Source organism: Tachyglossus aculeatus, chromosome 11 (assembly GCF_015852505.1).
Source record: "Tachyglossus aculeatus isolate mTacAcu1 chromosome 11, mTacAcu1.pri, whole genome shotgun sequence".
Lineage (NCBI taxonomy): Eukaryota > Metazoa > Chordata > Mammalia > Monotremata > Tachyglossidae > Tachyglossus > Tachyglossus aculeatus.
Genome location: NC_052076.1, coordinates 2,494,280 through 2,515,182, shown reverse-complemented (window position 1 = coordinate 2,515,182; position 20,903 = coordinate 2,494,280). Strand labels below are relative to the sequence as shown.

Below are 20,903 nucleotides of genomic sequence, written 5' to 3'. Positions count from 1 at the left end.
ATCAGAGGAGAGAGCGCGGCCGGGGGTGCCAACTGTTGGCATCTCCTTGCTCTTCTCTCCCTCCCTCCGTGCGCCTAGCCAGGTCCCCGGCTGCCCGTGGGCACGGCCACCGGCTCTTACCTCTCTTCCCCTCCTCCCCCACTTGAATGCACTCTGCGAGAAGGTGCAGGGGCTGGTTGGAGCTACAGCTCGGGGAGGGGTCAGAGGTCTTCCAAAGGCTCGGTTTGGGTCAGAGAAACTTTGGACTTAGAACCAAACCGAACTGCCACTCCTCCTCTTCCCCTCAAGTCCTGCCCAGGAGCCCCCTCTCCAAACTACTTGAGGCACAGAGATGCCGGCCTCGTTGGCCTCTCGCCTCCCTGATTAGAGCGAAAGTCCCTTGAGGCTAAACAGGGGCCGGAACAGAGGCTGCCACCAGAGCTTGGTTTATTGATCAAATTCGGCTGAGGAGGGAGAGGGAGGGGGTGGCTCCTCTCGGCTCCCGTGACCGGCTGCCTCCCCCGCCTGGGCTGGCCGACTCGGGGGGACGGACTGGGGCCAGGCCTCGCCCCCCACGGCGGCCAGCCGAGGGCCGAGGTCGCCCCGGCCCACGGGTCTCAATCACATTCATTCCGGTCGGTCGGGGGACAACGGGGGCGCGGGGTTGTGCAGGAGGAGCGGCCCGGGGCTAGTGCCTTGCGCTCGCTGGAGGCTGCGGCCCCAGGCCCCTAGCTGCGAGGGGGTTCGGGCGGTGGGGCACCGACCCTCAGAAGTCCCCAAAGTTCACGGTGTAGGTCTCGGCCGTGGTGAAGGAAGGCACGGTGCCCATGGCCGGCTCCTCCTCCTCGCCCTCCGGCTCCGGCCCCTGTTCCTCGCCCTCCGGCTCCAGCTCAAACACCGTCCCCAGTTCAGTCACCACCTCGGTGTAGGTCTCCGTCTCCCAGGTGGCCGCCGTGGGCGGGGGGAGGCTCCGGGGCTCCGGGGTGCTGGGGTGGAAGGTGGGGGGCTGGCTGGTGGGGGGCCCCGCGCTGGCGGTGGCGTTGAGGCGGCGCAGGCGCATCTGCTCGCGCAGACGCAGGCGGTGGAGCATGCGGCGGCGCTGCAGGAAGCGCTGGCGGGGGGTCATGGGGCGCGAGGGGTCGATGCGGGGGATGGGCCGGTTGCCGTTCAGGGCCAGGATCTCGCGGATGCGCTTCCAGTTGGAGCGGGCCAGGATGAAGTTGCACTGGGTGGCCCCGATGTCGTAGTCCACGTTGCAGGTCTTGGAGCTGGGGGTGTAGCCCTCCGCCCGCGCCGACACCCGGTACTCTCCCGGGTTCAGGATGCGCCAGTAATCGCCGCCGCTGGCTGCGGGCGAGCGGAAGCCGAGGGGGAGAGTGCGGCGGCCACCGGGCCCCTCCCCTCCCTCCACCTGCCTCGCCCGGAGAGGTTCAGGGGGGTGGCCAGCGGGGACCCCCAACCAACCGCCCCACCTCCCCCCTGCCCGGGGGCCCGGGCGGGAGCCCTACCTGTCTTCACGCCGTGTTTGATGCCACTCACGGCGATGGTGGCATTGGCGATGGGGATCCCCTGCTCGTCCGACACGATCCCCTTAATGCCACGGTGCACCTGCCGCGAGCCCAGGAAGTCAGACCCCATCCCCTGCCCTCCTCGTCCCTACCCGTACCTCCCTGCCGCTTGCTGGTCTGGCCTCCGAGGGAGTGTACACCACCCCCGGCCCCAGAGACAAGGCACAATCAGTCAATCCATCAGTGGTACTTACTGAGCGCTCATCCGGTGCCCAGCCCCGTACTCGGCGCTTGGGCCTGGGCCCGACCTGGATTAACTTGGATCTACCCCAGCGCTTAGTGCTCAGCACGTAGCACGTGCGCTTCACCAATACCCTAATCAGTCATTACACTCTGAGTCGCGGCCGCCCCGGGGGCCTCACCTGCTCCATGAAGGACAGCAGCGACTCCTTGTTGTTCTCCCACTCGCGGGCCAGCTCGCTCTCGTGAGGAAACTTGTCACAGCCCAGGTAGACAGAGAGCTCCAGGCAGTTGGTATGCAGGTAGCTGAAGTCATTCATGCCTGGGGGGGGGATGAGAAGCGGGGAGACGGTCACCCCAACGGGGCCTCCGAGCACCCGACCCTGCCGCCGGCCTCGAACGCTGGGCAGCAGCCGTCCTGGCGGCCCGTGGCGGGGGTGGGATTGAGGAAAATCCGAGAATCTTCTTAGGACACGGAGAAATGGGGAAATGAGCGGGTGAACGTCCATGCTGGATCACAGAGGAAGAGTCAGGGGTGTCGGACGGTCCGTGCTGGGTCACGGAGGATAGACTCGGCTGTGGGATGGTCTGTGCCAGATGATGATGGTATTAAGTGCTTATTATGTCAAGCACTGTTCTAAACGGCGGGGTAGATACAGGTTAAGTTGGACAAAGTCCCTCACAATCCCCATTTAACAGATGAGGTCACTGAGGCACAGAGAAGTGAAGATAAGTGGTGGAGCTGGGATTAGAACCCAGGTCCTTCGGGCCAGTGCCCTATCCACTAGGCCACGCTGCTTCCCATGCTGAATCACCAGGAGAGAGTCAGAGATCGTGGCTGGGGAAGCAGCGTGGCTCAGTGGAAAGAGCCCAGGCTTTGGAGTCAGAGGTCGTGGGTTCAAATCCCAGCACCGCCACTTAGCTGGGTGACTTTGGGCAAGCCACTTCACCTCTCTGGGCCTCAGTTCCCTCATCTGGAAAATGGAGATTAAGGCTGTGAGCCCCACGTGGGACAACCTGATCACCTTGTGAACTCCCCAGCGGTTAGAACAGTAGTAAGAGCTTAATAAACGCCGTCATTATTATTATTAGGCTGGATCACTTTGGAGAGAATCAGAAAGTTAGAGGTGTCAGGTGATCCATCCCTAGCCAGGAGGGCTAATAGCCCACGGTTCCCTAGTGCCCTGCTGCCGCTGCTGGCGGAGACGGTCCTGGGATGGGGTCGCTGATGAACCTACCTCAGGTGGGGATGGGATCATCATCATCATCACCATCATCAATTGTATTTATTGAGCGCTTACTATGTGCAGAGCACTGTACTAAGCGCTTGGGAAGTACAAACGGGCAACATCTAGAGACAGTCCCTACCCAACAGTGGGCTCACAGTCTAAAAGACTGTGGTGTGGCCACCTGGCCTGTGGTGCTTGTGTGTGGGAGGGAGGGGAGTGTGGGAGGGAGTGTGTTTGTCGAGAGTGACCTGCTCTGTGGGAGTTACATTTTGGATTGTAATGAACAGTGAGGCCTGGGGATGGGCCTCTCCCACTCAGAGGTACCTCCTTTGCTCAACTCCCTGTCACTCAAGCTTTCCCGGCCCTCATCATCATCAATCGTATTTATTGAGCGCTTACTACGTGCAGAGCACTGTACTAAGCGCTTGGGAAGTACAAACTGGCAACATATACAGTCCCTACCCAACAGTGGGCTCCCAGTCTAGAAGACTGGGATGGAAGGGGGCGGTGGGCCGAGCCCCCGCCTTTCCCCCCAACCCTACTCACTGCCTGCTCTGGGGTGCCACTTGGCTCCATTGACGATGCCCATGCCGTTGGTGTGATCCTGGGCTTGGCAGCCCCCCCGGGAGGGCTCGGTCATGGTGAGGTGGGCCGAGGCGTAGGCGATGGCCAGCCAGCGGAAGATGGCGTGGTCGGGAGTCTCCTGGTCCTCGGAGGCACCCTCGTCGTCCTCCTCTTCTCCGCGGGCGGCCGCCCGGGCCGCTGCCAAGAGCTGCTCCTGGCTGGGGGTGCGTGCCATGTCATAGGGGTAGGACACCAGACGCTCCCCGCCGTGCAGGTTGGCCCCCAGCACGAAGGGGTTCTTGTCCATCCAGGCGATGATGGCGCGGACCTCCACGGCCACCTGGGGAGGGGAGGAGGGTCGGGTCTGGTGCGGGCCAGGGGCCCAAACCCGTGGCCACCCCTCCGGAAAGGGGAAGAGGGAAGAGGAGAGGGAAGAGGAGCGGGAAGAGGGAAGAGGAGAGGGAAGAGGGGAGAGGAGAGTGATGGTGGGGCACTCCTCATTCACCACCTCTCCCTCCTGCCCCCCGCTCCCCACGGAATACGGCCAGGCCCCTCACCGTGGAGTCATCGGCAAGATAGCGGTCGGGGAGCGGCAGGTTGTTGTTGGGGACGCGGTGGGGCACCCACTTCCTCTCCTCGGCTCCCCACAGCACCGTGTTGAGGTCGGGGAAGTTCTCGAACAGATCGTAGCCCTCCTCGCTCCACAACCCCAGGGCCCAGTTTCCAAACTCGGAGCCCTGCGAGGAGGCGGGCCCCCTGTCAGCCCGGAGCCGCGGCCCCGTCCTCCGGAGCTGCCCCCAGTCCCCCGTCCCCCACCTCGCCCCAGAGGCCCGCACCGTCTGGCTGGCGATCTCGTAGCCGTCGGGGTTGAGGGAGGGCACGAGGTGGATGCGAGTGTCGTGGACCAGGCTGCGCACGCGAGGGTTGCCGTCCCGGTACTCCCGGCACAGGTACTGCATCAGCAGCAGCAGCAGCTCCCGGCCCAGGGCCTCGTTGCCGTGGATCCCGGCCGTGTAGCGGAATTCGGGCTCCCCTGGGGTGGGTGGGCGGCCGGCGGCGGGGTCACGGGGATGACCCCGCGGCGGCCAGGCCCCTCGGGCCTCCCCTGGGAGCGAGGCGGGGGGAACGGGTAGGGGATCCGCCCGGCCCTTCCGGGCCGCGGCACCCGCCCTTCTGGGGCGTCCCGGGGGCCCCGGCCCCTATGCCCTGCACTCACCCAGCTCGTGGTCGCCGGGGTTGTCGGAGATCTCCATGGCGTACAGCTTCAGCCCCCGGGAGCTCTTGCCCAAGCTGTAGGTGCGGGTGATGGTGGGGCACTCCTCGTTCACCACCTTCATCAGCTGGCAGCGGGCCCGGGAGAAGGGGTGGCGGCGTCACCCCCGCCCTCAGCTCCCTGGGCCTCTGCCCGCACCGGGTCCCGCTACCCCGACCCCGGCCTGGGAATGACCCCACTGGGGTGGGCCCTGGTGCCCCTTGGTGGGGGCGGGGGGGGGGCAGTGGCTGGGACAGGGAGTCTGCTGGCTAGCTGGCCGGTGGGAAGGGGGAAGAGGGAAGAGGAGAGGGAAGGGAAGAGGAGAGGGAAGAGGGAAAAGGAGAGGGAAGAGAAGAGGGAAGCTAGCTCTCTTCCTCCCTTCAAGGCCCTGCTGAGAGCTCACCTCCTCCAGGAGGCCTTCCCAGACTGAGCCCCTTCCTTCCTCTCCCCCTCGTCCCCCTCTCCATCCCCCCCATCTTACCTCCTTCCCTTCCCCACAGCACCTGTATACATGTATATATGTTTGTACATATTTATTACTCTATTTTACTTGTACATATCTATCCTATTTATTTTATTTTGTTAGTATGTTTGGTTTTGTTCCCTGTCTCCCCCTTTTAGACTGTGAGCCCACTATTGGGTAGGGACTGTCTCTATATGTTGCCAAATTGTACTTTCCAAGCGCTTAGTACAGTGCTCTGCACATAGTAAGCGCTTAATAAATACGATTGATGATGATGATGAAGAGGGGAGAGGAGAGGGGAGAGGGAAGAGGAGAGGGAAGAGAGGGAAGAGGAGAGGGAAGAGGGAAGAGGAGAGGGAAGAGGGAAGAGGAGAGGGAAGAGGGAAGAGGAGAGGGAAGGGGAGGGAAGGGAAGGGACACACCTGCCGCATGTCCTTGTAGTTGTGGTGGCGAAAGTCCAGGCTGTCCGTGGCAAGGACCTCGTTCTGGCTGTAGTAGCTGTGGACGGCTGTGGGGAAGCGTGGCCTGAGCCCCCTTATGATTCTCCACCCCGACCCCCACAGCCTCAATCGGTGGTATTTATTGAGCGCTTACTGTGTGCAGAGCATTGTGCTAAGCCCTTGGGGGAGTACAATATAATGCAGTTGGTAGATACTTTCCCTGCCCACGATGAGTTTACAGACTAGAGGGGGCGTTAATATAAATAAATGATGGATATGTACAGGAAGTTCTAAGGGGCTGGGGGAGGGGTGAATCAAGGGTGTAAATCTTAGCGCAAGGCAACATAGAAGGGCTCTTGGAGGAGATGTGCTTTTAATAAGGCTTTGAAGGCGGGGTGAGTGGTCGTCTGCTGGATATAAAGAGGGGAGAAGTTCCAAGCCAGAGTTGGGATGTGGGCGAGGGGTCGGTGGCGAGGTCGAAGTACCGTGAGAAGACTGGCATTAGAGGAGCAGAGTGAGCGGCGTGCTGGATTGTAGCAGGAAATCAGAGAGGTAGAGTAAGCCGGGGGTGTTTTAAAGGTAATCGACTGCTTTAAAACCGATGATAAGGAGTTTGTGTTTGATGCGGAGGCGGGTAGGCAACCACTGGAGTTTCTTGAGGCGTGGGAAGATGTGGACGGAACGGTTTTCTAGAAAAACGATCCTGGCAGGAGAGTGAAGTATGGACTAGAGTGGGGAGAGATAGGAGGCAGGTAGGTCAGCAAGGAGGCTCATGCAGTAAACAGAACAGGATGGGATTCGCGCTTGGATTAACGTAGTAGCAGATTTTAGTGATGTTGTGATGGCTGAACCAACAGGATCTGGTGAATGAGAGATGAGTCGAGGATGATGCCAAGTTTTGGGGGTTGTGAGGCAGCGCCCGCACTGACCTGACAGTGGGCAGCCCAGCACCTCCAGCCGCAGGCACAGGCTGCCGTTCCACGTGATCGGGAACACCCGGATGAAGCGGGCCACCACCGGCTCCGGGAACTCGCTCAGCACCGGCGTGTCCTTGTCCACGTTCCCGTGGAAGGTCTGTGGAGGGAGCGGGATGTCGGGCGGGGGGCCGGCTCACAGATGAGACGGCCGGACGGTCCCGACCCCCCGAGGGGCCGGGGTGGGGAACCGCACCCACCATCTCCTCATAGCCATTGGTGTACATGATCCAATTCTGGCTGTCGTTGCTGAAGCCCACGAAGAAGGTGGTGACGAAATCATCGCTGCGGGACAGAAGACACGGGTCTGGCTCCAGGGGGGCTCGCCTCCCTCTTTTACACCCCTACATCCCCCCTCCCCACCCCCACCTCCCAGCCCCATCTGCGCTTGGGCTATCTCGAAGGGAAGCCCCACACCACCACCCATCAGGGGTGGGTTTCCCCCAGGCCCCTTAAACTCAGTTCCCGCCTGGGCGGGCGCTCGGCCTGGCTGGCGCCCTGCTCCTGCCGGGCACCTACTGGATCAGGGAATCGCGACCCTGGGTGATGACGCCCGTGAATTTGGTGTTCCGCCTCGTGTCCACCTCGATCCACTGCACCTGGCTGTCATCCTCCGCGCACCAGGCCCCGTCGTAGTAATCGTCCTCATTGGGCCCGGCCTGCGGTGGTGGGGCAGGGGGCGGGGGGCTCAACCTTGGGGAGGGACGGCCCGGGAACCCCCACACCACCCTCCCTGGGGCCGGAGGTTGGGGGGAGACCGGGTTACGACCTGGGGAGTCCCGGGGCGAAGGAGCCAGGGCAAGGTTAGCAGAAGGCAGGGGAGGGGCAGAAGGAGGCTGTCCCCCAGAGCCCACCTGCATGTTGAGCCGCCCACGCTGGGCCCCCAATCCGTGCCGCAGCATGGAGGAGGCACGGATCTGGTTGTCCTCGATGCGATGAGACTCCAGTCCGATGGGGGGGCACTCTGGTGGCGGGGGGGCGGGGGGGGCGGGGGGTACCCCTCAGCTGCCAGCTCCGGGCCCCCACGACCCCCCTGGGCAAGGACATGATGAACCGCAGGTGCCCGGGAGACCACAGGTGCCCAGGAGACCCCAGAGCTCCTGATCGCATGTGGCCAAACCCTACTCCTCCCCAACTATGAGGAGTTCCCCCGTCCCCTCAGGAAATACCTTCTCCCCCTTGGGAGGTTCCATCTACCAGGCCTACAGTCTGGGCCCGGTGTTCTGCCCCCTCCCCACCTCCTCCACACACAGCCCCCCACCTAAGCCCCCATCACTCACTTTCTTTCTCCACAGGAGCCCATTCTTCTTCCCATGGCTTCTTGGGTTTGCCTGCAGGAGAGCCAGAGCCCAGGGAAGGTGAAGGACTCCGGACTTGGACTGCCCCGTGACCCAGCCCCCGGCCCCCCAGTCCCCAGCACCTTTCCGGTCTTTGCCCTTTTCCTCCGGCCATTTCTCTTCGTCCTCTTTGCTGCTTCCCCCGCTCTCCTTCTTGGGTTTCTCTGGGTGGGTGGAGAGTGAGGAGATGGGCCAGGGTCAGGTCCGGTCACGCTGGATCTCGGGTCTGGGAGGGGCTGCTGCGGAGTTGGGGGAGGGGGGCGGGGGCATGGCGGGGCTCACTCACTCAGCCTCTCCTTCTCCTCGTCCGGCTCCAGCTCACTGTCCGGCTTCCTGGGCTTGGGGGGTCGGACGTAGTAGTCCACTGGGGAGTGAGGAGGAAAGGGCTGAAGGGGCAGCTTGTGGCTCTTGGGGAGGGACCTTGGTGCCCATGAACCAGCAGCCATCATCCCCACCCGGCGGCCCAGTCCCACGGTCACCCCTGCTTCGGGCCTTTCTGTGCCCATCCTGCCTGCAGCCCGCCCCGAGCCCCAGCACGATGTGGGGACGGAGGGTGGCACAGGAAGGGCTCAGATCAACACTCACGGTCCTCGTAGTTGGGAATCAGGTAGCCGTCCTCGTAATCGGGGCCCGGCTGAGGGGGCGGCGGGTGTGGAGGGCTCAGGGGCCTGTCTGGGGGGAAAGCGGGGTAAGATCTGTGCTGGGACCAAATACATGCCCGTTCCCAGGCCTCAGTTCCCCCTCACCACTCGCCTCTGCCTCTTTCCTGTCTCCCTGCACCCTTAGCCCCAGGGGTGGGGCCGCAGGTCACCTACCTGGCTCGGGGGGCTCTGGGGGGTGCGGCTTTTCCTCCTCCTCGGGCTCCGGGCGGGGTCGCTCGGTTTTCTTCCTGCTTGGAGGGGGCTTGGGTTTCTTCTGACGCCGCACGTACTCGACTGGGGGGAGGTGGGAATGGGGAGATTCTGGGTGGGAGCAGCCCCTGACAGAGGGCCCAGGAGAGACAAATGATCCCAGGAGCAGAGTTTAGGCCGCCAGAGGGGCTGGGGGCTCAGGGAAGTGGTTGGGAGGGGCGGCCCCCTCCCCGATCCCCCCCATCTGAAATGGCAGGGTAACAGGACCCTGGTTCACAGGCCCATTTCCCCTGGGCACTGTCTCGGATTCCTCTCCCTGCTTGGGGGGAGTAATAGGGGAGGGGGCGTGGGCAGCCGCACTCACAGTCCTCGTAGTCTTCCCTCTCAATCTGGTCGTTGTAATCTAAGGTGGGCGGCTCTGTCTCCTCCTCCGGCTCTGCAGGGGGAATCAGGTCACTCCTTGCCCTCGCACCTCCAATTCCAGTCATCACAGCCCAGACCCAGACGCTCTGGCTGGGCCCTCCCTGCTCTCGGCCCTGAGACCGACTCCCCTCTCCACCCAGCCCAGACCCAGAGATTCTTTCTCCCTGTGCCTGGCCCGGATTGCACCTGGAGACTCCGGCTGGTTCCTCCTTACTCCTGGCCCGGCCCCGAGACCCTGGCTCCTCCCTGCGCCCAGCTCAGCCTGGACCCAGAGACCGTGGGTTCCCGCTCTCCACCCGGCCTGACCCCAAGACTCTGGCTTTCCACCTCAGCCCAGCCCCGAGACCGTCTGGCTCCTCGCTTTCCGCCCGGCCTGATCCTGAGACTCTGGCTCCCTGTGCTAGGCCCAGCCCGGGTCTAGAGACTCTGGCTCCCTGCCCTCCCCTCGGCCTGATCCTAAAACTCCGGCCTCCCAGCTTAGCCTGGCCTTGACACTGCGGTTATGGCCGCCTCTCCCCCAGTTCCCTGTCCCATACAGGAGACTCTGGCTAGGACCATCCCTCTATCCCAGGGGGCTGGCCACAAAATGGTCCAGGGCCCGGGCAAGGGGGTCTCACCACCCTCAGGATCTTACCCTCTCATGCTCTTACCTCTTGCCTTGTCCTCCTTGAGGTCCCCTCGCTGGCCCTCTTCCTCCTCCTCCCACTGCTGTCGTCCCGGGTAGGGGGCAGGGGGCGGGGGCAGGGGACTCTCCAAGTCCTCCTCCGGTGGGGGATGTGTTGGGGGTCTTTTCCCAGCCGGAGGCTTCTTCGTGGCTTTGGGAGCCTTCTCCTTTGGCTTCTTGGTGGCCTTGGGCCGCTTCTCCTTGGGTTTCTTGGTGGGCTTGGGGGGCTTCTCCTTCCCCTTCTTGGGAGGCTTGGTGGTGCTCTCCTGAGGCTTCTTGGTGGCTTTGGGGGGCTTCTCCTTCTTCCCCTTCTTTCCCTTGTCCCGGGCCTTGTCCGGAGTCCCTGCCAGGGATGAGGGAGCGGGATGCTGCCCGGTCCAGCCCAGCCCACCGCGAGGCTCGGACGGGGTCACAAAGGCTGCGGCCACCAGGAGGCAGTACTGGACCCCTCCATCAATCAATCAATCAATCAATCGTATTTATTGAGCGCTTACTGTGTGCAGAGCACTGGACTAAGCGCTTGGGAAGTACAAGTTGGCAACATGTGAGCAGCCAGTTGGCAGGGGAGCTGGGGCTCCCTTTGGGGCAACCACTGGGCACTTGCCACATGCCCAACTGCCCCCACCCCCCAGTCTCCCATCCCCAAGTGCGAAGACACTTGTCCAGAAACGCTCTGGGCATATCACTCCCCTCCTCAAAAATCTCCAGTGGCTACCAATCAATCTGCGCATCAGGCAGAAACTCCTCACCCTGGGCTTCAAGGGTGTCCGTCACCTCGCCTCCTCCTACCTCACCTCCCTTCTCTCCTTCTCCAGCCCAGCCTGCACCCTCCGCTCCTCTGCCGCTAATCTCCTCACCATGCCTCGTTCTCACCCATCCCGCCATCGACCCCCGGCCCACGTCATCCCCCGGGCCTGGAATGCCCCCAATCCCTCTGCCCATCCACCAAGCTAGCTCTCTTCCTCCCTTCAAGGCCCTGCTGAGAGCTCACCTCCTCCAGGAGGCCTTCTTCCCTTCCCCACAGCACCTGTATATATGTATATATGTTTGTACAGATTTATTACTCTATTTATTTATTTTACTTGTACATATCTATTCTATTTATTTTATTTTGTTAGTATGTTTGGTTTTGTTCTCCGCCTCCCCCTTTTAGACTGTGAGCCCACTGGTGGGTAGGGACTGTCTCTATATGTTGCCAATTTGTACTTCCCAAGCGCTTAGTACAGTGCTCTGCACATAGTAAGCGCTCAATAAATACGATTGATGATGATGATGATGATGATGGACACACCCTCACATCTGCAGCAACAGCCCCCCATCTCCCAGCCCTGGCACGGAGATCGCCATAGAGACACCGACACGGGGCAGGGGGTAGGGGGATGGTGGTGGAGGGGAGTAAGTGCCCGGGCACATGGTCTAAGCTCTGGAAGCCGGGTGGGCACACTGCCCTCTGCCAGGCCCTACTACCAGTCGTGAATGCTGCTAGGGGCAGAGCCTGTTTCCCCCACAGCCGTCCAGGCCAGGCTCCCCAGTCTCCCTCATGCCGGGAATCTGACGAGGCCTGATAGCTTCCGGGGACTGCAAGGATGCCCATGGGGGTCTCTCCAACCATTCATTTAATCGTCTTTATTGAGCGCTTACTGTGTGCAGAGCACTGTACTAAGCGTTTGGGAAGTACAAGTTGGCAACATCTAGAGACGGTCCCTACCCAACAACAGGCTCACAGTCTAGAAGCAGTTACCTCCTTGAAGCCGCTCCGCCCCCTTTCTGCCCTGCCTTAATAATAATAATAATAATGATTTTATTTGTACATATCTACTCTATTTTATTTTGTTAGCATGTTTGGTTTTGTTCTCTGTCTCCCCCTTTTAGACTGTGAGCCCACTGTTGGGTAGGGACTGTCTCTATATGTTGCCAATTTGTACTTCCCAAGCGCTTAGTACAGTGCTCTGCACATAGTAAGCGCTCAATAAATACGATTGATGATGATGATTAAGCGCTTACGATGTGCCAAGCACTGTTCTAAGCGCTGGGGAGGTTACAAGGTGATCAGGTTGTCCCACGGGGGACTCACAGTCAATCCTCATTTTACAGATGAGGGAAACTGAGGCCAGGAGAAGTGAAGTGACTTGCCCAAAGTCACACAGCTCACAATTGGCGGAGCCGGGATTTGAACCGTGCTCTTTCCACTGAGCCACGCTGCTTTGTGGCCACCACTGGCCTGTGGCCTCCAGAGTGAGACCAGCTGGGGCTCAGAAGGCCCGATGCCACTGCCCGTACTGAGCCAGGCCCACCCCGCTGCCCACTGGGCAGTGTTCCCTATTCACAGGCCCCCGGTCCACTGGTCTTGGAAGTGGGTATATCCTTTGGTTGCTCCCTGGGCACAGTGCCCCACCCTTGGGAACAAGTCAGCCCCGGAGGGATGCAGAGACCCCGCAATCAGGGGGCTCCGTATCGCGGGGGGCAGCGGGGCATTGTGACCCCAAGCCGCCAATACCCAAAGTCGTTTTCCCATAGCCCCGGGAGAGCCAAAGGGTAGCTAGGGCCGAGCAACCGGCTGGACGCGGCCCAGGAAACTCCATCCAGGAAAATAGCAGCTAATCCTGGATGCTGAAGAAAAATAACCAGAAACCCAGACGGCCGCTGGCAAGAGGGGAAAATCCGGGAACACGGGGACGAGAGGACGGAGAGGTGGGGGCGGCCCTGTGGCCCCTGGCCCCTTCGCCCAGCTCTGGAGCCCTGAGGCATGGGAGAGGGAGCTGAGGAAAGAGCCCAGAGAGCCCAAGATAGGAATAATTGTGGTATTTGTTAAGCACTGACTGTGTGCCAAGAGCTGCACTAAGATCCGGGGTACGTACAAGATGATTGGGTCAGACACAGTCTGTGCCCCCCATTGGACTCCCCATCTAAGCGGGAGGGAAAAAGGAGATATTTAATCCTCAGGGGCTTCTGTACTTCTGAGGCACAGAGAAGTTAAATTGAAACAGTGCAGCTTAACGGATGGAGCGCGGGTCTGGGAATCAGAAGGACCTGAGTTCTAATCCCGACTCCACCACATGTCCGCTGTGTGACCTGTATATATGTATATATGTTTGTACATATTTTTTACTCTATTTATTTATTTATTTTATTTGTACATATCTATTCTATTTATTTTATTTTGCTAGTATGTTTGGTTTTGTTCTCTGTCTCCCCCTTTTAGACTGTGAGCCCACTGTTGGGTAGGGACTGTCTCTATATGTTGCCAATTTGTACTTCCCAAGCGCTTAGTCCAGTGCTCTGCACATAGTAAGCGCTCAATAAATACGATTGATGATGATGATGATGATGACCTTGGGCAAGTCACTTAACTTCTCTCTTGCCTCAGTTGCCTCATCTGTAATATGGGGATTAAGAGCGTGGGCGCTATGCGGAACAGGGACTGCGTCCAACAGGATTAACTTATCTACCCCAGTGCTTGGCACATAGTAAGCACTTAACCAGCACTGTAATTATTATTATTATTATCAAGGTCACACAACAGGCCAGTGGCAGAGCTGGGATGAGAATCCAGATCCTCTGACTCAGAGGCCCATGCTCTTTCCACTAGACCATGCTGTTTCCCTAAAATGGGAGGAACAAAGCTAGGGAGGTTGGGCAAAGCCACAGATTGGAGGAAACCGAGGAGAGGAGTGGGAAGGAGGGGTTTCCGATGCCCACCGCCAGGCCAATCTGGGGAGAGGGGCTGCTTTGGAGGAGGTAAGAAACTGGTGAAGGGTAAGGTGGCAAGTGGCTCAGGAAAAGCCAGCTTTCCCCCACAACTTTCCCAACAGGACTCCCAACTCCAAGTCTCCAACCATCATCATCATCAATCGTATTTATTGAGCGCTTACTATGTGCAGAGCACTGCACTAAGCGCTTGGGAAGTACAAATTGGCAACATATAGAGACAGTCCCTACCCAACAGTGGGCTCACAGTCTATATGTATATTTGTTTGTACATATTTTTTTTTACTCTATTTAATTTATTTGTACCTATCTACTCTATTTTATTTTGTTAGTATGTTTGGTTTTGTTCTCTGTCTCCCCCTTTTAGACTGTGAGCCCACTGTTGGGTAGGGACTGTCTCTATATGTTGCCAATTTGTACTTCCCAAGCGCTTAGTACAGTGCTCTGCACATAGTAAGCGCTCAATAAATACGATTGATGATGATGATGATGATGATGATAAAAGGGGGAGACAGAGAACAAAACCAAACATACTAACAAAATAAAATAAATAGAATAGATATGTACAAATAAAATAAATAACTAAATAGAGTAATAAATATGTACAAACATATATACATATATACAGCCTTGACCCAGAGAGCGTCCGAATGGGGTTGAAAGGGCTTGAGTTGGGCCTTATCCATTCATTAGCAATTTGAAGCCCCGCAGCCCTGCTGAGCCCCTGATAGCAAAGGACAGTGTGACCTTGGGGAAAGACCCCCTGACCTTGAGGTCTAATCCCGGATTCTAATCTCGGCTCTACTACTTGTCTGCTGTGTGATTTAATAATAACGATGGCATTTATTAAGCGCTTACTACGTGCGAAGGCCAATCTGGGGAGAGGGGCTACTTTGGAGGAGGTAAGAAACTGGTGAAGGGTAAGGTGGCAAGTGGCTCAGGAAAAGCCAGCTTTCCCCCACAACTTTCCGGACAGCACCTGAATATATGTATATATGTTTGTACATATTTATTACTCTATTGATTTATTTATTTATTTTACTTGTACCTATCTATTCTATTTATTTTATTTTGTTAGTATGTTTGGTTTTGTTCTCTGTCTCCCCCTTCTAGACTGTGAGCCCACTGTTGGGTAGGGACTGTCTTTATATGTTGCCAGCTTGTACTTCCCAAGCACTTAGTACAGTGCTCTGCACACAGTAAGCCTCAATAAATACGATTGATTGATTGATTCATTCATTAGCAATTTGAAGCCAGCCCCCGCAGCCCTGCTGAGCCCCTGATAGCAAAGGACAGTGTAACCTTGGGGAAAGACCCCCTGACCTTGAAGTCTAATCCCGGATTCTAATCCCGGCTCTACTACTTGTCTGCTGTGTGATTTAATAATAATAATGCTGGCATTTATTAAGCACCTACTATGTGCAAACCACTGTTCCAAGCGCTGGGGGGAGGTTACAAGGTGATCAGGTTGTCCTACTGGGGGCTCACAGTCTTCATCCCCGTTTTCCAGATGAGGGAACTGAGGCCCAGAGAAGTGAAGTGACTTGCTCAAAGTCACACAGCTGACAAGTGGCGGAGCGGGGATTTGAACCCGTGACCTCTGGGCTCTGGAGTCATGTCTCCTCACTTATCTGGGCCTCAGTTTCCTCACCTGGAAAATGGGAATTCAATACCTGTTCTCCCTTTCTCTTAGACGGCGAGCACCAGGTGGAACAAGGACTGTGTCCAATCCGCTTATCTTGCATCTACCCCAGCGTTTAGTACAGTGCTTTGCACAGGGTAAGTGATCAACAAATACCACAATTATCATTATTCCCAGGAGGGGCAGAGCAGGTGGTGGGCCCTGGAATTCCAGGCAGGAGCAGGGGCGCAGTTTGGGGATTTATTTATATTAGCGTCTGCCTCCCCTTCTGGTCTGCAAGCTTGTTGAGGGCAGGGAAATGGGTCTACCGACTCTGTTACACTGTACACTGTGGAGAAGCAGCGTGGCTCAATGGAAAGAGCTCGGGCTTGGGAGTCAGAGGTCATGGGTTCAAATCCCGGCTCCGCCAATTGTCAGCTGTGTGACTTTGGGCAAGTCACTTCACTTCTCTGGGCTTCAGTTCCCTCATCTGGAAAATGGGGATGAAGACTGTGAGCCCCACGCAGGACAATCTCATCACCTTGTATCCTCCCCAGCGCTTAGAACGGTGCTTTGCCCATAGTAAGCGCTTAACAAATGCCATCATTATTATTATGAATCAATCAATCAATCGTATTTATTGAGTGCTTGCTGTGTGCAGAGCACTGTACTACTACTACTAATAATAATAATGGCATTTATTAAGCGCTTACTATAGGCAAAGCACTGTTCTAAGCTCTGGGGAGGTTATAAGGTGATCAGGTTGTCCCACGGTGGGGACTCACAATCTTCATCCCCATTTTCCAGATGAGGTAACTGAGGCCCAGAGAAGTGAAGTGACTTGCCCGAAGTCACACAGCTGACAATTGGCGGAGCCGGGATTTGAACCCATGATCTCCGGCTCCAAAGCCTGTGCTCTTTCCCACTGAGCCACGCTGCTTCTCAGCACTTGGGAAGTACTAGTCGGCAACATATAGGGACGGTCCCTACCCAACTGTGGGCTCACAGTCTAGAAGGGGGAGACAGACAACAAAACCAAACATTATTACTCAACCAAGTGCTTAGTCCAGTGCTCCGCACACAGCAAGCGCTCAATAAATACGGTCGATTGATTGATCGAGAGGGGCAGGAAGAGGGGCAGGAAGAGGGGCAGGGGGTCTCTCCTCACTCCCAGACCATGGGAGCCCAAGGGTCTGAGAGCAGGCAGGGGTGGGCTGGGGATGGGCTTGGGACCCCGAGTTGTTGGGGGGTTTGGATGGCCCCCTCCCCACCCTAGGCCTGGAGGGCAGAGTCACCCCTAGTCCTGGAGTTTTGCCCCAGAGGGATTGAGTTTGGGAGGACCCCTTGTAGGGGGAGAAAAGGGGCCCCTGGAGCAGCCTTGCTCGACCACCCAGCTCCACCTCCCCTGCCTGGACCCCCCATCTTCCCACCGGGGCACCCCCAATTAGAGCATTTCTCCGGAGGCAGTTTCTCTTACCTTCTCGGCCTTCCACCGCCTTCTCCTTCTTCTTGCTCCCGGCTTTCCCCTTCCCCTTCTTGGGGCCCGGCGAGGGCTCGGGGGGCTCCGGCTCCTTGCCCTTCCCCTCCTTGTCCCCCTCTTCCTCCTCCGGGCCGCCCTCCTTCCTGGGCTCCAGCTCCTGGAGGAAACCCTGCAGGAACTCCTCGATCTCGTCGTCGGTCAGCACGGTCTGGGGGCGGCCCCCTGGGCACAGGGCGAGCAGGGCCAGGAGGCAGCCGAGCAGGGGCAGGGGCCTGGGCATGGGGGGAGTCTTCGGTGGGAGCCCCATGGCCCTCGGGGGGCTCGGACTGGCCCACCGACAGGCTCCTGCTTCGACTAGGGGTGAGTGGGCCCCTCTTGCCCCATGCCCGGAGTGGCCTGGGGCTTGGTGGGGCTGAGACTCCTGAGCAGACAGGCCCTCTGTGCTCCTCTGGCCGTGCCCCCCGAGATGCCAAGGCGCGTTGCAGAGCAGCCGTCCTGGCCGGATCGGACAGAGGAGGAGGAGGAGGAGCAGGAGGAGGAGGAGGAGGAGGAGGCTGCGATGGGGAAACCAGCTCAGCCCAAGAATGTCTGCGGGGGGGAGGCAGCCGCGGCCTGGCCCGCTTAATGCAGAGCAGACGGCGGCTCTGACAGCCCCGTGCCAGGCATTGCACTAAACAACGAGGTGGATACAAGCAAACCGGGGTTGGGACACCGTCCCTCATGAACCCCCATTTCACAGACGGGGGAACCCACGCCCAGTGAAGTGACTCGCCCGAGGTCACCCAGCACTCAAATGGCAGAGCCAGAATTAGAATCCCTGGACCGGATTCTTAGATTTTTAGACTGTGAGCCCACTGTCGGGTAGGGACCGTCTCTATCTGTTGCCAACTTGGACTTCCCAAGCGCTTAGTCCAGTGCTCTGCACACAGTAAGCGCTCAATAAATACGATTGATGATCATCTGCCTCTCAGGCTCGTGCTAATAATAGCTTACTATGTGCCAAGCGCTGTTCTAAGCGCTGGGGGGATACCAGCTTATCAGGTTTGCGGGGCTCACAATCTTAATCCCCATTTGACAGATGAGGGAACTGAGGCCCAGAGAAGTTCAGCGACTTGCCCAAAGTCACACAGCTGACAAGGGGCAGGGCCTGGATTTGAATCGATCAATCAATCAATTGTATTTATTGAGTGCTTACTGGGTGCAGAGCACTGTACTAAGCGCTTGGGAAGTACAAGTTGGCAACATATAGAGATGTGAGTGGGCTCACAGTCTAGAAGGGGGAACCCACGACCCACGACCTCGGACTCCCAAGCCCGGGCTCTTTCCACCGAGCCACGCTCCTTCTAGAATCTGCTTCCTTCCCCCCCAGCGGAGTGGTCTCCACAATCTCCGAGTCGATTTGACTGCCCCAGAGAGTTCCCCAAAATCCTGTTAGCTCTGCCTCAGTGGTCCCATGTTTGGTGGATTGCCCCGCCGGTCTGGAAGCCCGAAAAGTCCCGGGCAGGGGCTGCCAGAGTCGACCCTGCCCTCGGAGCGGGCCTGTTTCAATCAATCAATCAATCAATTGTATTTATTGAGCGCTTAATGTGTGCAGAGCACTGTACTAAGCACTTGGGAAGTACAAGTTGGTAACACATAGAGACAGTCCCTACCCAACAGTGGGCTTACAGTCTAGAAGGGGCCTGTTTCAGAGGAAGGGGCTGGAGGGAGGTGCCAGTCCTAGGGTCTTCAGGCCTGGGCCCCCTCACCAGGGACCCTGCACCCCCGGCTCCCTCCTGCAGCCCCTGAGTCAGGGCCAAACTCTGCTCCACCAAGGGGGCGGGCAGGATGATGATGATGATGGCATTTATTAAGCGCTTACTATATGCAAAGCACTGTTCTAAGCGCTGGGGAGGTCCCAAGGTGATCAGGTTGTCCCACGGGGGGCTCACGGTCTTCATCCCCTTTTGACAGATGAGGCAACTGAGGCCCAGAGAAGTGAAGTGACTTGCCTGCCCCTTCCGTGCCAGCTTTCGGAGACCACTCGGGTGGAAAAGGCCCCTTCCCCGAGCCGGGGCCAGAGAGGCGGGCGGCCCAGCAGATGTTTGCTATTAACTCCCCTGGGCTTCTCGGGGCGGGGGGCGAGGGGAAGGGGAGGGGGCCCCGGCGGACTGGATGGGACGGGACGGCCTGACGTCCTCGTGGCCCGAGCCTGGAGGAGCTGAGGCCAGGTTACCGCCTCCCCGCTCCCAGCAAAGCACAAAATCCGGACTTGTCGGACCTTTTAACCCTTCTGCGGGCTCTCCAGCTGAAATCCTTTTCATTCATCCAGTCATTCAATCGTATTTATTGAGCGCTTACTGTGCGCAGAGCGCTGGACTAAGCGCTTGGGAAGTCCAAGTTGGCAACATAGAGAGACGGTCCCTACCCAACAGCGGGCTCGCAGTCTAGAAGGGGGAGACAGACGACAGAACAAAACATATTGACAAAATAAAATAGAGTAAATATGTACAAATAAAATAGAGTAATAAATACGTCCAAACATATATACAGTTGCTGTGGGGAGGGGAAGGAGGTAAGGCGGGGGGATGGGGAGGGGGAGGAGGGAGAGAGGAAGGAGGGGGCTCAGTGTGGGAAGGCCTCCTGGAGGAGGTGAGCTCTCAGTAGGGCCTTGAAGGGAGGAAGAGAGCTAGCTAGGCGGATGTGCGGAGGGAGGGCATTCCGGGCCCGGGGGTGGTGTGAGCCCACGCCCCCCACACCCCAGGCAAACCCCCGGTATTATAATGGCATTTATTAAGCGCTTACTATGTGCAAAGCACTGTTCTAAGCGCTGGGAAGGTTACAGGGTGATCGGGTTGCCCCACGGGGGGCTCACAGTCTTCATCCCCATTTTCCAGATGAGGGAACTGAGGCCCAGAGAAGTGAAGTGACTCGCCCAAAGTCACCCAGCTGACAATTTGCGGAGCAGGGATTTGAACCCATGACCTCCGACTCCCAAGCCCGGGCTCTTTCCACTGAGCCACGCTGCTTGAGAAGCAACATGAGAAGCAGCGTGGCTCAATGGAAAGAGCACGGGCTTGGGAGTCAGAGGTCATGGGTTCAAATCTCGGCTCTGCCACTTAGCTGTGTGACTTTGGGCAAGTCACTTCACTTCTCTGGGCCTCAGTTCCCTCATCTGGAAAATGGGGATTCAGACTGTGAGCCCCACGTGGGACAACCTGATCACCTTGTATCCGCCCCAGTGCTTAGAATGGTGCTTTGCACACAGTAAGTGCTTAACAAATGCCATCATTATTATCATTATTATTATTATTATTAATAATATTAATATTCCAGTACCTGGGTCACCCGTGTTGGGGCCACTGACGTTAAGTAGAACTCCTAGAGACACTGAGGAAAGCCCCTGAAGGTCAAATGCGGCCTCTGGGATAGGACCCAGGCACCACACCTCACAACAACACCGTGCTAAGCTCTGGAATACAAATGGGTTCATCGATCCATCTGGAGTATTTATTGAGTGCTTACTGTGCACTGAACACCTCCGTTTCATCTGTCTTGCTGCTGACTCCTTACCCACATTCTCCTGTCCTGGAACTCAGTTCCCCTTCACATCGGACAGACCGTCACTCTCCCCACCTTCCAAACCCTCCTAAAATCACATCCCCATTTTATATGTGGGGAAGGTGAGGCCCAGAGAGTGTAAGTGACTTGCCCAAAGTCACTTGGCAGAGCTCTTTCTCATCCCATAATAATTAATAATAGTATTTGTTAAGCACTGACTCTGTGCCAGGCACTGTTCTAAACGCTGGGGTAGATACAAGCGAATCAGGTGGGACAAAGTCCCCGTCCCACGTGGGACTCACAGTCTTAATCCCCATTTTTCGGATGAGGGAACTGAGGCCCAGAGACGTGAAGCGATGTGCCCAAAGTCACCCAGCGGACAAATGGCAGGCTCAGGATTCGAACCCATGTCCATCTGGTTCCCAGGCTCGTGCTGCTTCTCTTGCCACTAGAATCTGCTCCCTCCCCGCTCAGCAGAGTGGTCTCCACAATCTCCGAGCCAGAGTCGGGCAGGGGCAGTGGGGCATATCCAACCTTGTACCATCCAATCTTTGCCTTCACAATTTAGGATGTGATAGAAATAATAATAATAATAATAATGGCATTTATTAAGCACTTACTATGGGCAAA

The 20,903-nt window shown here is 57.8% G+C and overlaps 1 protein-coding gene across 1 annotated transcript; it reads right to left on the bottom strand.

The window, feature by feature from the left end:
- Nucleotides 1-404: 404 nt before the first annotated feature.
- AEBP1 (AE binding protein 1) lies at nt 405-17,310 on the bottom strand. Its single transcript, XM_038754062.1, has 20 exons — nt 16,731-17,310; nt 9,911-10,267; nt 9,202-9,273; nt 8,802-8,921; nt 8,572-8,658; nt 8,273-8,350; nt 8,070-8,150; nt 7,930-7,980; nt 7,504-7,613; nt 7,169-7,308; nt 6,850-6,934; nt 6,605-6,749; nt 5,658-5,743; nt 4,737-4,860; nt 4,357-4,553; nt 4,078-4,257; nt 3,503-3,860; nt 1,910-2,049; nt 1,488-1,587; nt 405-1,326 (listed from the first exon to the last, which is right to left on the bottom strand). The coding sequence occupies exons 1-20, from the start codon at nt 17,038-17,040 to the stop codon at nt 746-748; spliced, it is 3,402 nt and encodes a 1,133-aa protein (XP_038609990.1). The 5' UTR covers nt 17,041-17,310; the 3' UTR covers nt 405-745.
- Nucleotides 17,311-20,903: the final 3,593 nt, after the last annotated feature.

Excerpts from the sequence above, each read along its gene's own strand:
- AEBP1 (XM_038754062.1), bottom strand. The coding sequence starts at position 17,040 with ATGGGGCTCCCACCGAAGACTCCCCCCATGCCCAGGCCCCTGCCCCTG. Across the intron at positions 7,981-8,069 it reads AAAGGGCAAAGACCGGAAAG|GCAAACCCAAGAAGCCATGG; the intron begins GTGCTGGGGACT and ends GCTCTCCTGCAG. Across the intron at positions 1,588-1,909 it reads TGCTGTCCTTCATGGAGCAG|GTGCACCGTGGCATTAAGGG; the intron begins GTGAGGCCCCCG and ends GGCTCGCGGCAG.